Raw genomic sequence first — 17068 nt, 5'->3', positions numbered from 1 at the left:
TGAGGCTCTATGGGCTGAGGCGATAACACTGCGGTGTATCTGAGGAACCGATCAACGAGCAGAGCATTACAAAGCAAAACCCCTATGGAAGAGTGGACCGGAAAAATACCAGCAGTGAGCCACTTGAGGGTTTTTGGTGCCATAGCAGTGGCATTAAACAAAGGAGTCCATAAAGGCAAATTCGAATCCAAAGGAAAGGAATATCGTATGATTGGATATTCAATAGCGGCTAAGGGGTACCGTCTGTTTGATAAAGAGAAGCGGTGTGTGATCGAGAAGCGAGATGTCCTTTTTGATGAGTCTGGTATTTGGTAAATCATGGAAATACCATTGAGTTCCAGTTTCCCGCAACTGATGACCCGGAGCCGCAGAGTGATTCGAATGCACGGGAAGGTGACGATACAGAACCCGTGGGCAGCAGCGACGACTATGAGAGTGCAGCTGAGGCAGAAGAAGCTGAAGTACATGTGGGGCCTGGACGGCCGAAGATTGTTCGGACGGGCAGACCAGGGCGCCCGAAGAAGCAATACAATGTACTTGGCGTGTTGATGGCTAGCGACGTCGAAATTCCCAAGTCCTATGAGGAGGCCATCAATTCGCAGTATTCTGCAAAGTGGGAAGAGGCAATGGGCCTGGAGTACAAGGCACTACTTGCAAATGAGACATGGAAGCTGGCTGATTTACCAAGAAATCGCCGGTGTGTGGCTTGCAAGTGGGTGTATTCCCTGAGACGAGACGTCTCTGGTAGAATTGAGCGCTTCAAGGCACGACTAGTAGCAAAGGGATGTTCGCAGAAGTTCGGAGTGGACTACTTCGAGACTTTTTCACCCGTGTGCAGGCTCGAGAGTGTGAGGCTCATTTTGGCATTGGCAGCAGAGATGCAATTGTACTTGCATCACATGGACGTATGCACGGCGTATTTAAATAGCGAGCTAAAGGATACTGTGTACATGAAGCAGCCCCAAGGGTACACAGATGCTGCTAATCCCGACCAGGTGTTATTGCTGAGGAAGGCAATATACGGCTTGAAGCAGTCAGGCAGAGAGTGGAACTCCAAGCTCGACGGTGTTCTAAAAGACTTGGGATTTAAGGCCTGTAATCATGAACCATGTCTTTATCAGCAAAGTGGTCAAGGTAATCTGATGCTCATCTTAGTATATGTTGATGATTTAATTCTAGCGTGCCAGTCAAGAGAAGATTTGGAGGATCTGAAAGCCAAGATTTCAGAGTCTTTCGAGTGCACGGACAAGGGTCCACTTCATTTGTTCTTAGGCATGGAGGTGCAACGAGATGGCGACCTTGGAGAAATCACTTTGGGCCATTCGCAATATATCAAGGAAGTATATTCAGGCTGCCACTATATGGCAGCGTGAACTGTAGACCAGCGACGACACCTTTGGATGCAGGGCATCAAGTGGTGTGCTCAGGTGAGCAGTGCCAGAATGTCGACGCAGGGCAGTATCAGTCTACAATTGGTGAGCTAATGTGGCTTGGGCTTACTACCAGACCAGACATTACATTCGGTGGCGAAGTTGGCTCAGAGGAACCAGGACCCGCATTCTGAGCACATGGTGGTTGTGAAGCACATCCTCCGGTACTTGGCGTCAACTGTGGACGTCAAGCTGCATTATCAAAAGTGCGGTCAGGCATTTACCGGCTTTGTGGATGCAGATTGGGGAGGCGACCGTTTGGACCGAAAGTCATACACAGGGTACGTGTTTTTCCTGTCTGGTGGACCAGTATCATGGAGGTCCGAGAAGCAGCAGAGCGTGGCGTTGAGCAGTACTGAAGCCGAGTATAAGGCTCTGACCACGGCTTGCAAGGAAGCTATAGCTTTACGAAGGCTAATAGTGGAGATCGGATGCGGCGATCTGAAGACCCCGACGGTTATGCATGGCGACAACCTGAGTGCGCAACACTTAGCGAAGAACCCGGTTCATCACTCTAGGACGAAGCACATCGACATTCGATATCATTTCATTAGAGAAGTCTTGAAAGAAGGTCACGTTGTGTTAGAGTACACTTCTACGAATGAGATGATAGCAGACATTATGACAAAGAATCTTTCAAAGGGAAAGCATAATGGGTTTATGAAAATGTTAAATTTGTTTTAATTTTTGTAAACATGTTGGCATTGAGGAAGGCTGTTGAATATAGGCAATGCCCACATGTGTGTTGAATATAGGCCATTTCCACAGTGCATATGTAATTTTGTATGAGAACATACATACATACAATGAACTGTATGTATGTATATATATTAGTAAATAAGCAGCCGCATGAAGCTGGCATTTTTATGTGTATCAGTTTCAGTTTCAAATAAAACTTCTTCGTGTTCGGACGCTCGGCTCAAGATTTTTATTTCGCGTTTACTCTTTCGGCCTATGCTCTCAATGCGCTGAGTTTGGGTGAAGATTAGGATCTTCCCAATGTGGTTGTCAGTGTTCCACACTTGGAGCACCTTTTCAACAAACAACATGTTATGGGCCCAGCGCCCTAATAGCTGCCTAAAGGAGAAACGTGTAGTGAAACTCAGGAGTTAGATTTTGGAGTCTACTCAAGATTGCCGGAATGAGTAACCTGTATCAGATCGATAAGCTGGAGGATGGCTCCTATGAAAGTGTTCAGTGTTCAGAAGAGTCCGTGAAACCTGAGGTTGATACTGGAGGTGCTTGGCAATCCCAAGATGAGAAAGCATTGGCCACGATCATCTTGAGTGTGAAGTCTTCGCAACTTGGTTATGTAAAAGGGTGTCTCACTGCGGCTGAGGCATGGAAAGTTTTACAGGATGTCCACCAGCCGAAAGAGCCGTTACGAACGGTCACGCTGTATAAGAAGTTGCTGAGCAAACGTTTGTTGGAAGGGCAGAGTATATCGTCACATATTAAAGAATTTAAGGAAATCTTTGATGCCCTTGATGCGGTGGAAATTGGTATCACCGAGAAATTGCGCAGTGTTGTTTTGTTGTCGAGCCTTCCAGAGAGTTTCGAGAATTTCGTTGTCGCCATTGAGACGCGCGACGAGCTGCCGCCTTTCGATGCTCTCTATGTATAAAGCTGATCGAGGAAGACACGAGAAGGGGAGGAGCGGAGCAGCAGAGAGAAAAACAAACGGAGAGCGCAAAGGCATTTACTGCAGTACATAAGCCACAGGCGCCGGCGAGAGAAGCTCGGCCGAGCGCAAAGAAGAGGAAAGACGTAGTTTGTTATAACTGTGGAGAGCGTGGGCATTTTAAAGCGAACTGTCGTCGCGAGAAAGTAAACAGAGAGAGCGCGACACAGAAACAATGCAGTTTGTTAAGTGCGCTGGATGGTGGTGGTTTTGGCAAAACACAGTGGTGTCTCGATAGCGGGGCTACCAGCTACAAATTAGTCTTGCTGGAAATGGATTCCTACTAGCAAAGGGCATAGGAACAGTGAAGCTGAAGACTGATTTATGTACTCTGGTATTGAATAACGTACTCTTCGTCCCAGATTTGAACGGCAACTTTATGTCAGTCAGCCGTGCAGCTCAGTATAAATGTTTTGTCAATTTTGGACCACATTACGCTGACGTCATTCAGGAAGGCGAGCGAATACTGCGTGTAATGAGAGCTGGTAATTTGTATATGTTTCAAGGGAAACATAACAGTTGTTTTGCGGCCGTTGATGCTGATGGTTCACTATGGCATAAAAGGTATGGCCATTTGAATACAAGCAGCCTACAGGAGATGGTGAGGAAGAAGATGGTGTACGGTGTTGAAAAGGTCGTTTTCAAACCAGACGCAGTATGCAAGACGTGCATGCTAGCAAAAATCCATGTGCAACCATTTCCGAAGACAACGAGGAGCAGAGCTGAGGAGCTGTTGGATATGATCCGTTCAGACCTGTGCGGGCCATTTAGCACACCGTCACTTGCTGGATCAAAGTACTTTCTCACTTTCATAGACGACAAGTCCAGGCGGATTTTTGTATATTTCTTGCGGAAGAAGGACGAGGTCTTCACTAAGTTTGTCGAGTATAAGAAACTGGTCGAGCGACAAACAGGTAGAAAGATAAAATGTATCCGGAGCGATAATGGTGGTGAGTTCGTCAATAATGTTTTTGATGACTATTTAAAGGCACATGGGATCGCTAGACAGCTGACTGTTCCACACACTCTCCAACAAAATGGAGTTGCAGAACGAGCCAACCGCACGCTAGTAGAAATGGCTAGGTGCATGTTGCTGCAATCGGAGTTGGGTGAGGCTCTATGGGCTGAGGCGATAAACACTGCGGTGTATCTGAGGAACCGATCAACGAGCAGAGCATTACAAAGCAAAACCCCTATGGAAGAGTGGACCGGAAAAATACCAGCAGTGAGCCACTTGAGGGTTTTTGGTGCCATAGCAGTGGCATTGGACAAAGGAGTCCATAAAGGCAAATTCGAATCCAAAGGAAAGGAATATCGTATGATTGGATATTCAATAGCGGCTAAGGGGTACCGTCTGTTTGACAAAGAGAAGCGGTGTGTGATCGAGAAGCGAGATGTCCTTTTTGATGAGTCTGGTAGTTTCGTAAATCATGGAAATACCATTGAGTTCCAGTTTCCCGCAACTGATGACCCGGAGCCGCAGAGTGATTCGAATGCACGGGAAGGTGTAGATACAGAACCCGTGGGCAGCAGCGACGACTATGAGAGTGCAGCTGAGGCAGAAGAAGCTGAAGTACATCTGGGGCATGGACGGCCAAAGATTGTTCGGACGGGCAGACCAGGGCGCCCGAAGAAGCAATACAATGTACTTGGCGTGTTGATGGCTAGCGACGTCGAAATTCCCAAGTCCTATGAGGAGGCCATCAATTCGCAGTATTCTGCAAAGTGGGAAGAGGCAATGGGCCTGGAGTACAAGGCGCTACTTGCAAATGAGACATGGAAGCTGGCTGATTTACCAAGAAATCGCCGGTGTGTGGCTTGCAAGTGGGTGTATTCCCTGAAACGAGACGTCTCTGGTAGAATTGAGCGCTTCAAGGCACGACTAGTAGCAAAGGGGTGTTCGCAGAAGTTCGGAGTGGACTACTTCGAGACTTTTTCACCCGTGTGCAGGCTCGAGAGTGTGAGGCTCATTTTGGCATTGGCAGCAGAGATGCAATTGTACTTGCATCACATGGAAGTATGCACGGCGTACTTAAATAGCGAGCTAAAGGATACTGTGTACATGAAGCAGCCCCAAGGGTACACAGATGCTGCTAATCCCGACCAGGTGTTATTGCTGAGGAAGGCAATATACGGCTTGAAGCAGTCAGGCAGAGAATGGAACTCCAAGCTCGACGGTGTTCTAAAAGACTTGGGATTTAAGGCCTATAATCATTAACCAAGTCTTTATCAGCAAATTTGTCAAGGTAATCTGATGCTCATCTTAGTATATGTTGATGATTTAATTCTAGCGTGCCAGTCAAGAGAAGATTTGGAGGATCTGAAAGCCAAGATTTCAGAGTCTTTCGAGTGCACGGACAAGGGTCCACTCCATTTGTTCTTAGGCATGGATGTGCAACGAGATGGCGACCTTGGAGAAATCACTTTGGGCCATTCGCAATATATCAAGGAACTATTGCGGGCATATGGCAGCGTGAACTGTAGACCAGCGACGACACCTTTGGATGCAGGGCATTAAGTGGTGTGCTCAGGTGAGCAGTGCCAGAATGTCGACGCAGGGCAGTATCAGTCTACAATTGGTGAGCTAATGTGGCTTGGGCTTACTACCAGACCAGACATTTTACATTCGGTGGCGAAGTTGGCTCAGAGGAACCAGGACCCGCATTCTGAGCACATGGTGGCTGTGAAGCACATCCTCCGGTACTTGGCGTCAACTGTGGACGTCAAGCTGCATTATCAAAAGTGCGGTCAGGCATTTACCGGCTTTGTGGATGCAGATTGGGTAGGCGACCGTTTGGACCGAAAGTCATACACAGGGTATGTGTTTTTCCTGTCTGGCGGACCAGTATCATGGAGGTCCGAGAAGCAGCAGAGCGTGGCGTTGAGCAGTACTGAAGCCGAGTATATGGCTCTGACCACGGCTTGCAAGGAAGCTATAGCTTTACGAAGGCTAATAGTGGAGATCGGATGCGGTGATCTGAAGACCCCGACGGTTATGCATGGCGACAACCTGAGTGCGCAACACTTAGCGAAGAACCCGGTTCATCACTCTAGGACGAAGCACATCGACATTCGATATCATTTCATTAGAGAAGTCTTGAAAGAGGGTCACGTTGTGTTAGAGTACACTTCTACGAATGAGATGATAGCAGACATTATGACAAAGAATCTTTCAAAGGGAAAGCATAATGGGTTTATGAAAATGTTAAATTTGTTTTAATTTTTGTAAACATGTTGGCATTGAGGAAGGCTGTTGAATATAGGCAATGCCCACATGTGTGTTGAATATAGTCCATTTCCACAGTGCATATGTAATTTTGTATGAGAACATACATACATACAGATGAACTGTATGTATGTATATGTCGCATTACGGATGTATTTTGACCACTGTACGTGTCTGTCGTATTATTAGCATGGTTTGACCACTGTGCTTGCAAGTCGCAGCTGCGCAATGAGGTTGGTATATCGTGAGGTCATTCTTAGAACTTGAGGTCATTCTTAGAATTTGACTATAACGTAGAATATGACTGGCGCCAAAGTACCGTTACGAGTGAGGCGACAGCGTTGTCGCGCTGTCGCCAAGTGTAGTCCAGCTGGCGTGTGTAAAGGATAGATCGATGCGTAGAAAATACGATCAGTTGAATACAGACGATCACGCACGCCGGTTGTAATTCGCTTCGCTCGGAAAGTTTAGTTGCCAACATGGAAGGTCAGGCCCAAATAAATGCCAACGCTGCGACATCAGAAGTGGGATACGCTTTGCCTACAAATACCACCGATGCATACCTGACAGCATTGCAAGTGCAAAACTACAACCTAATGGAGATTATCAAAAATATGCAGACACCAAAGGCATCAGCAACGGATGAAAAGGGAAAACTTATAACTCTCCCAAAGTTTCATCCTGAGGGAGCTGGTGCAGATGCCTCAGCTTGGTGCACAACAGTGGATCTCATTTTTGCTGATAAAATTCCCGAAGGTAGCAGCCTGATGATAACATTAAGTAAGGCGCTAGAGGGAAGCGCATCACAATGGCTGTCCCAAATATGCTTTGCTGGCATCACATGGCCACAATTTAAGGAACTCTTCGTTCAACGCTTCGTTGGCATCGAAACGTCTGCTGCCACCCTGATGAAAATTTTGAACGGGCGACCAAAGTCTGGAGAAAGTCACACCGAATATGGAAGCCGAATCGTCACCTTACTTATGTCCAAATTTAAATCGATTGATCTGGAGGAAATTGCGGTTTCACTTACGCTGGCTCACATGGCACAAATCGATGACAAATTGTCGCGCTGGGTTTTTACAAACAATATTAAAACTCGAAATGACATGCAACAACAACTACAAGCGCACACTTTTCAAAAACGGAACTTTGATGACGACGCATCTACAACAGGCCCGGAGCGTAAAAAGTTTAAGTATCACTCTCAAGTAAAATGCAACTATTGTGGAAAGACTGGACATAAATATGCTGAATGTCGTGCTCGGCAGAAGTCACAAAATCAAGGAAAAAGTGGCAACGGAAGTTCAACGCAAGGATCAAAAGACCGGTCAACAGTCAAATGCTTCAAATGCGCTCGGCGGAGCGTAGCAGCTGTACATGTGCACGTGATTTAGCTTCGCATAAGCGATACCCCGCATAGGTAAAGCAGCCAGTTCCTGGACGTGGAGAGAGCTGCAGCATTTGATAGCTGCTTTACCTGACTCGTCAAGAATCATGGATGATTCTCCACTACCAGAGACGTAGGGTTCGCTTAGGAGCATGATGTCTACATTGCGCTCAGCCGCAGTCTGGGCCAGGAGGCTCTGAGCTGCTGCGCAATGATTGACATTGAGCTGTACTACGCTAATGTGGGCGTGCATTAAGGTGGCTCTTGGCTTCTTTCAGGGTCGCTCTGTAGGTCGGGCACGCAAAGCTACCCGTCGGGTGGTTTCTGTCCACCTCGCTGCTGCAGATCAGGCATTTTGGTGCTGCAACGCACCCCTTTGCCTTGTGCCCACGCTCACCGCATCTAAGACAGCAGTCTGCCCTGTCGGTGTCCTTGCAGGTTGCTGATCGATGTCCATAGCCCAAACACCTGTAGCATCTCGTTGGTCGGACGTCCTGGGTGAAACGACATCTTGACCATCCAACGATTACGGTTCCCTGTTTAAGGACCGGTATCGCCACATTCGCGTTCAGCAGCACTGAGGCTATCTGCGTGCCATCCCGCATTCTGCGAAGGCCCCTGATGTCTTCAGGGTTTATCTGCAGACCCTGGAATTGGGCGACCATGCAGCTGTGGAGCTCATCTGCTGTCGTAGCCTCGTCCAATCCGCTGCAAGATAGAGCTATTTTTTGCGCTCCCGTGCGCACAGAGGCCAAGTCATTGAGCGCCGCTTCCAGGTCGCTCTTAAGCTTGGGAACGCTTTCCGAAGCTTTCCCATCTACCTCAAGCAACAGCTCACCTTTCTGCGTTCTCCGGATTTTTCGTACGTGGCTACCCAGATCGCTAAGGCTCGGGTCCGATCTTAGCTTCCGAAGCATCTCTGCGTACGAAGCCTCTCCTGTCTTTTTTACAATGAGAGCCTCCGGTTTTTTACGCAGGCGCGTAGGCTTCACCTTGGTCCACTCTGCACCCGTGCTAGCATTCTTGGCGACAGATGCGTAGCTGCCTGGCTTGGACTCGTTAGTTCTGGATGGCGCCTTTTCTACACCGTTGCCACCCAACGTAGGGTTGCTCGGCTTGGGCGCCTGGGCGTTTGGCACTTGCACCTTGGGTACCTGCGCCTTTTTAGGAACCTTTTTCGAAGGCTTTTGTACTTCCGTCTGGGTAGCACTGCTCTTCAAGCGGTGCTCGCTAGACGTACCTTCGTACAGCTCTATCGCCCTGGTGTTAAGGGCTGAGAGTTCGGACGCTATGCCCTTTGTCTCTCGTGTCACGTGCCGTTGGGTCTCGAAAGCGGATAGCAGGATGTTTATCTTGCCATTCATCCTGGTGAGAATGCCCCTCAGGTCCTCGTTCTGGAGAGCCGTGGTTAGGTCCGAAGACCGATGAGGGGAACCAGCTGGGGACTTCCCTCCCGTCTTTTGCGATGGCACGGCGATGTGGTCCATCGACTTCTGACTTGTCGCGGTCGTAGATGCTGTAGGAGCCAAGTTCTCCACCTCTACAGCATCGCTGCAGTCGCTAGTCAACGGCGGCTGGGAGCCTGCATGCTCACCCCTCGCCACCGACGGGACTGGGATTCCGTCACCATGGGACGGGTTACCGACTCCTCTGGTGGGTGATCTCGAAAGTCGGGAGCTCCTCCTGAACGGGTCGTTGCGATCAGGGGACTGCCCCCCACTGAGCTGTCCATCAACTGGGGGATGGCCTAAGGTTACCTAGGCGAAGCACCAGCCTTAGAAAGGGGTTCCCACGTAGGCCACGGATTTCCCCCTGGCTTTTACTGATGGAGGTTTGTACCGCCTCGTCTCGGACACCAGAGCCTCTGCTTAGGCACCAGAACGGTGAGAGGATGATTATTGGTCTGTCCGCGACCTTTGTGCCTTTTCCCCTTTCTTAACGACTTGTGCTCTCCCAGTAACCAGTTACAAAATTCAATTAAATTAAATTTCAACGGTTTAATTTGAATTTAATTTTGAATTTCGCGCCCTACTGTCGCAACGCAACACTGATCACACGGTTGATCTGGCAACGCCGCCCTCTCCAGATCACCCGTTGCGCCGAGTTGGCAGCGCTATCAGCTGTTTTATCCGCTGCAACAAACAAACGCCAGCTAATAATAATTTACCTGTTTACCTGAAACAGGCGCGCAACTAACTCGCGGGATTGCAGCGCAACGTTGTGGCGCGACTCCACCGTGTCGTTCTGTCAGTTTGCCGCACTCACCGGCCGACACAACTTCAACAATTTCGAATTTTTTCGCGCAGCGTTACTTTAAGACGTCCGTCTTCACGGCGATGTAGACTTGGTCTTTTCCGAAACAGTAAGACCAAATGTTTGCCGATAATACCAAGGGGCTTTCGATGGGCCGTCATAAATCACGTCCATGAATCCATTATGCACCTTGGATGGGAAAAGACGCTGGACAAAGTCTTTTGTTATTACTGGTTCGAAAATATGCCTAAATATGTGCGTAGATTCGTAGAAAATTGCATTACTTGTAAAGTTTCTAAGCCACTAGCGGGAAAAGTGCAGGCTGAGCTGCATCCAATCCCTAAAATAGAAATACCATGGCATACGATACATATTGACATCACAGGCAAATTGAGTGGCAAAAATGATTTCACCAAGTTTGTTTATTTTCATCACACACTAAATATAGATTCTGATAGCTGCATTAAGGCTGTAAAGTCAGCCGTGTCCTTGTTTGGTTTACCCACTCGAATTATAGCAGATCAAGGACGTAGTTTCGCAAGTAAAAGCTTTCGCGATTTTTGCTCCTCTCAAAAAATTAATCTACATTTAATTGCTACGGGTGCAAGTAGAGCAAACGGTCAGGTAGAACGTGTCATGAGTACCCTGAAAGGTATGCTAACGGCTGTAGAGTCTAGTCAGAGATCATGGCAGGATGCGTTGGCTGAAGTGCAGCTAGCAATGAATTGCACGATTAATCGTGTGACTAAATGTAGCCCTTTGGAATTATTGATTGGCAAAGAAGCTCGACCTTTTGGCCTGTTGCCGCTAAACGAAGATAACGATGATGAGGTAGACAGAGAAAATTTGAGAAAGGAGGCTAAAAAGAACATGAAAACTCAAGCCGAATACGATAAAAATAGGTTTGATAAAAATAAGGCTAAGATAGTACATTTTAAAGTGGGTGATCACGTTTTGCTCAAAAACGAAGAACGTCATCAAGTTAAACTCGATCCTAAATTTAAAGGACCATTTAAGATAATTGAAGTATTGGATGGAGATAGATATACGCTAAAATCTTTAACATGTAAACGAACATATAAGTATTCTCATGAATGTTTAAGAGCAATACCAAACAATCAGATACACGATGAGTTATGTAAAGACAGGGACAGCTCGATAGGAGTTGTGTCGGTTGCCCAAATAGAGGAACTGAAGACCGCACCATAGCAGAAGAGACTTGTTATGGCGGGGGTCGTACATATGTGTAAAAGGAACTACACAAAATGTAAGTTAATTATGTGTAAAAGGAACTACACAAAATGTAAGTTAATTATGTGTAAAAGTAAAAGTAATTATGTGTAAAAGGAACTACACAAAATGTAAGTTAATTATGTGTAAAAGGAACTACACAAAATGTAAGTTAATTATGTGTAAAAGGAACTACACAAAATGTAAGTTAATTATGTGTAAAAGGAACTCCACTAAAGATAAGTTAGTTATTTGTAAAAGGAACTACAAAATTTGTTTGATTTAAAAGATTCCGAGAAAAATGTGTTAAAGGAATTACACGAACGGTATGATTTATTAAATTTAAATTATGTTACGAAAATTTAAATAATTTAGTCATGTTATGATAAGGATAAAGTTGAAACTAATTTGAATCAGAAATAGATTAAATGGAAATAATTCTTTGAAATATCCAGAGTCTTTGAATCCTGAAGTATTATCACTTATGTGGTAGATTTAAGACAACACACGAGGACGTGTATTATGTCAGGAAGGCCGTGTCGCATTACGGATGTATTTTGACCACTGTACGTGTCTGTCGTATTATTAGCATGGTTTGACCACTGTGCTTGCAAGTCGCAGCTGCGCAATGAGTTTGGTATATCGTGAGGTCATTCTTAGAACTTGAGGTCATTCTTAGAATTTGACTATAACGTAGAATATGACTGGCGCCAAAGTACCGTTACGAGTGAGGCGACAGCGTTGTCGCGCTGTCGCCAAGTGTAGTCCAGCTAGCGTGTGTAAAGGATAGATCGATGCGTAGAAAATACGATCAGTTGAATACAGACGATCACGCACGCCGGTTGTAATTCGCTTCGCTCGGAAAGTTTAGTTGCCAACATGGAAGGTCAGGCCCAAATAAATGCCAACGCTGCGACATATATATATTAGTAAATAAGCAGCCGCATGAAGCTGGCATTTTTATGTGTATCAGTTTCAGTTTCAAATAAAACTTCTTCGTGTTCGGACGCTTGGCTCAAGATTTTTATTTCGCGTTTACTCTTTCGGCCTATGCTCTCAATGCGCTGAGTTTGGGTGAAGATTAGGATCTTCCCAATGTGGTTGTCAGTGTTCCACACTTGGAGCACCTTTTCAACAAACAACAGGTTATGGGCCCAGCGCCCTAATAGCTGCCTAAAGGAGAAACGTGTAGTGAAACTCAGGAGTTAGATTTTGGAGTCTACTCAAGATTGCCGGAATGAGTAACCTGTATCAGATCGATAAGCTGGAGGATGGCTCCTATGAAAGTGTTCAGTGTTCAGTGTTGGTGCACGCATGTTTGTGGAAGGTGGTTTCAGAAGAGTCCGTGAAACCTGAGGTTGATACTGGAGGTGCTTGGCAATCCCAAGATGAGAAAGCATTGGCCACGATCATCTTGAGTGTGAAGTCTTCGCAACTTGGTTATGTAAAAGGGTGTCTCACTGCGGCTGAGGCATGGAAAGTTTTACAGGATGTCCACCAGCCGAAAGAGCCGTTACGAACGGTCACGCTGTATAAGAAGTTGCTGAGCAAACGTTTGTTGGAAGGGCAGAGTATATCGTCACATATTAAAGAATTTAAGGAAATCTTTGATGCCCTTGATGCGGTGGAAATTGGTATCGAGAAATTGCGCAGTGTTGTTTTGTTGTCGAGCCTTCCAGAGAGTTTCGAGAATTTCGTTGTCGCCATTGAGACGCGCGACGAGCTGCCGCCTTTCGATGCTCTCTATGTATAAAGCTGATCGAGGAAGACACGAGAAGGGGAGGAGCGGAGCAGCAGAGAGAAAAACAAACGGAGAGCGCAAAGGCATTTACTGCAGTACATAAGACACAGGCGCCGGCGAGAGAAGCTCGGCCGAGCGCAAAGAAGAGGAAAGACGTAGTTTGTTATAACTGTAGAGAGCGTGGGCATTTTAAAGCGAACTGTCGTCGCGAGAAAGTAAACAGAGAGAGCGCGACACAGAAACAATGCAGTTTGTTAAATGCGCTGGATGGTGGTGGTTTTGGCAAAACACAGTGGTGTCTCGATAGCGGGGCTACCAGCTACAAATTAGTCTTGCTGGAAATGGATTCCTACTAGCAAAGGCATAGGAACAGTGAAGCTGAAGACTGATTTATTTACTCTGGTATTGAATAACGTACTCTTCGTCCCAGATTTGAACGGCAACTTTATGTCAGTCAGCCGTGCAGCTCAGTATAAATGTTTTGTCAATTTTGGACCACATTACGCTGACGTCATTCAGGAAGGCGAGCGAATACTGCGTGTAATGAGAGCTGGTAATTTGTATATGTTTCAAGGGAAACATAACAGTTGTTTTGCGGCCGTTGATGCTGATGGTTCACTATGGCATAAAAGGTATGGCCATTTGAATACAAGCAGCCTACAGGAGATGGTGAGGAAGAAGATGGTGTACGGTGTTGAAAAGGTCGTTTTCAAACCAGACGCAGTATGCAAGACGTGCATGCTAGCAAAAATCCATGTGCAACCATTTCCGAAGACAACGAGGAGCAGAGCTGAGGAGCTGTTGGATATGATCAATTCAGACCTGTGCGGGCCATTTAGCACACCGTCACTTGCTGGATCAAAGTACTTTCTCACTTTCATAGACGACAAGTCCATTCGGATTTTTGTATATTTCTTGCGGAAGAAGGACGAGGTCTTCACTAAGTTTGTCGAGTATAAGAAACTGGTCGAGCGACAAACAGGTAGAAAGATAAAATGTATCCGGAGCGATAATGGTGGTGAGTTCGTCAATAATGTTTTTGATGACTATTTAAAGGCACATGGGATCGCTAGACAGCTGACTGTTCCACACACTCTTCAACAAAATGGAGTTGCAGAACGAGCCAACCGCACGCTAGTAGAAATGGCTAGGTGCATGTTGCTGCAATCGGAGTTGGGTGAGGCTCTATGGGCTGAGGCGATAAACACTGCGGTGTATCTGAGGAACCGATCAACGAGCAGAGCATTACAAAGCAAAACCCCTATGGAAGAGTGGACCGGAAAAATACCAGCAGTGAGCCACTTGAGGATTTTTGGTGCCATAGCAGTGGCATTGGACAAAGGAGTCCATAAAGGCAAATTCGAATCCAAAGGAAAGGAATATCGTATGATTGGATATTCAATAGCGGCTAAGGGGTACCGTCTGTTTGACAAAGAGAAGCGGTGTGTGATCGAGAAGCGAGATGTCCTTTTTGATGAGTCTGGTAGTTTGGTAAATCATGGAAATACCATTGAGCTGAGGCAGAAGAAGCTGAAGTACATCTGGGGCATGGACGGCCAAAGATTGTTCGGACGGGCAGACCAGGGCGCCCGACGAAGCAATACAATGTACTTGGCGTGTTGATGGCTAGCGACGTCGAAATTCCCAAGTCCTATGAGGAGGCCATCAATTCGCAGTGTTCTGCAAAGTGGGAAGAGGCAATGGGCCTGGAGTACAAGGCGCTACTTGCAAATGAGACATGGAAGCTGGCTGATTTACCAAGAAATCGCCGGTGTGTGGCTTGCAAGTGGGTGTATTCCCTGAAACGAGACGTCTCTGGTAGAATTGAGCGCTTCAAGGCACGACTAGTAGCAAAGGGGTGTTCGCTGAAGTTCGGAGTGGACTACTTCGAGACTTTTTCACCCGTGTGCAGGCTCGAGAGTGTGAGGCTCATTTTGGCATTGGCAGCAGAGATGCAATTGTACTTGCATCACATGGACGTATGCACGGCGTACTTAAATAGCGAGCTAAAGGATACTGTGTACATGAAGCAGCCCCAAGGGTACACAGATGCTGCTAATCCCGACCAGGTGTTATTGCTGAGGAAGGCAATATACGGCTTGAAGCAGTCAGGCAGAGAATGGAACTCCAAGCTCGACGGTGTTCTAAAAGACTTGGGATTTAAGGCCTGTAATCATGAACCATGTCTTTATCAGCAAAGTGGTCAAGGTAATCTGATGCTCATCTTAGTATATGTTGATGATTTAATTCTAGCGTGCCAGTCAAGAGAAGATTTGGAGGATCTGAAAGCCAAGATTTCAGAGTCTTTCGAGTGCACGGACAAGGGTCCACTCCATTTGTTCTTAGGCATGGAAGTGCAACGAGATGGCGACCTTGGAGAAATCACTTTGGGCCATTCGCAATATATCAAGGAACTATTGCGGGCCTATGGCAGCGAGAACTGTAGACCAGCGACGACACCTTTAGATGCAGGGCATCAAGTGGTGTGCTCGGGTGAGCAGTGCCAGAAGGTCGACGCAGGGCAGTATCAGTCTACAATTGGTGAGCTAATGTGGCTTGGGCTTACAACCAGACCAGACATACTACATTCGGTGGCGAAGTTGGCTCAGAGGAACCAGGACCGGCATTCTGAGCACATAGTGGCTGTGAAGCACATCCTCCAGTACTTGGCGTCAACTGTGGACGTCAAGCTGCATTATCAAAAGTGCGGTCAGGCATTTACCGGCTTTGTGGATGCAGATTGGGGAGGCGACCGTTTGGACCGAAAGTCATACACAGGGTATGTGTTTTTCCTGTCTGGCGGACCAGTATCATGGAGGTCCGAGAAGCAGCAGAGCGTGGCGTTGAGCAGTACTGAAGCCGAGTATATGGCTCTGACCACGGCTTGCAAGGAAGCTATAGCTTTACGAAGGCTAATAGTGGAGATCGGATGCGGTGATCTGAAGACCCTGACGGTTATGCATGGCGACAACCTGAGTGCGCAACACTTAGCGAAGAACCCGGTTCATCACTCTAGGACGAAGCACATCGACATTCGATATCATTTCATTAGAGAAGTCTTGAAAGAGGGTCACGTTGTGTTAGAGTACACTTCTACGAATGAGATGATAGCAGACATTATGACAAAGAATCTTTCAAAGGGAAAGCATAATGGGTTTATGAAAATGTTAAATTTGTTTTAATTCTTGTAAACATGTTGGCATTGAGGAAGGCTGTTGAATATAGGCAATGCCCACATGTGTGTTGAATATAGGCCATTTCCACAGTGCATATGTAATTTTGTATGAGAACATACATACATACACATGAACTGTATGTATGTATATATATTAGTAAATAAGCAGCCGCATGAAGCTGGCATTTTTATGTGTATCAGTTTCAGTTTCAAATAAAACTTCTTCGTGTTCGGACGCTTGGCTCAAGATTTTTATTTCGCGTTTACTCTTTCGGCCTATGCTCTCAATGCGCTGAGTTTGGGTGAAGATTAGGATCTTCCCAATGTGGTTGTCAGTGTTCCACACTTGGAGCACCTTTTCAACAAACAACAGGTTATGGGCCCAGCGCCCTAATAGCTGCCTAAAGGAGAAACGTGTAGTGAAACTCAGGAGTTAGATTTTGGAGTCTACTCAAGATTGCCGGAATGAGTAACCTGTATCAGATCGATAAGCTGGAGGATGGCTCCTATGAAAGTGTTCAGTGTTCAGTGTTGGTGCATGCATGTTTGTGGAAGGTGGTTTCAGAAGAGTCCGTGAAACCTGAGGTTGATACTGGAGGTGCTTGGCAATCCCAAGATGAGAAAGCATTGGCCACGATCATCTTGAGTGTGAAGTCTTCGCAACTTGGTTATGTAAAAGGGTGTCTCACTGCGGCTGAGGCATGGAAAGTTTTACAGGATGTCCACCAGCCGAAAGAGCCGTTACGAACGGTCACGCTGTATAAGAAGTTGCTGAGCAAACGTTTGTTGGAAGGGCAGAGTATATCGTCACATATTAAAGAATTTAAGGAAATCTTTGATGCCCTTGATGCGGTGGAAATTGGTATCACCGAGAAATTGCACAGTGTTGTTTTGTTGTCGAGCCTTCCAGAGAGTTTCGAGAATTTCGTTGTCGCCATTGAG

At 46.5% G+C, this 17068-nt stretch overlaps 1 protein-coding gene across 1 annotated transcript; it reads left to right on the top strand.

Moving 5' to 3' along the window:
* The first annotated feature begins 6816 nt into the window (after positions 1 to 6816).
* Positions 6817 to 11189, top strand: LOC116803251. The gene is made up of 2 exons (XM_032727107.1): positions 6817 to 7667; positions 10091 to 11189. Exons 1-2 carry the CDS (start codon positions 6817 to 6819, stop codon positions 11187 to 11189), a joined length of 1950 nt encoding a protein of 649 aa, XP_032582998.1.
* Positions 11190 to 17068: the final 5879 nt, after the last annotated feature.

Source organism: Drosophila sechellia, unplaced genomic scaffold (genome assembly GCF_004382195.2).
Source record: "Drosophila sechellia strain sech25 unplaced genomic scaffold, ASM438219v1 U_361, whole genome shotgun sequence".
NCBI classification, from domain to species: domain Eukaryota; kingdom Metazoa; phylum Arthropoda; class Insecta; order Diptera; family Drosophilidae; genus Drosophila; species Drosophila sechellia.
This window is presented reverse-complemented; position numbering and strand designations above follow the sequence as displayed.

Excerpts from the sequence above, each read along its gene's own strand:
- LOC116803251 (XM_032727107.1), top strand. The coding sequence starts at position 6,817 with ATGGAAGGTCAGGCCCAAATAAATGCCAACGCTGCGACATCAGAAGTG. Across the intron at positions 7,668-10,090 it reads ACGCAAGGATCAAAAGACCG|TAAGACCAAATGTTTGCCGA; the intron begins GTCAACAGTCAA and ends TTTCCGAAACAG.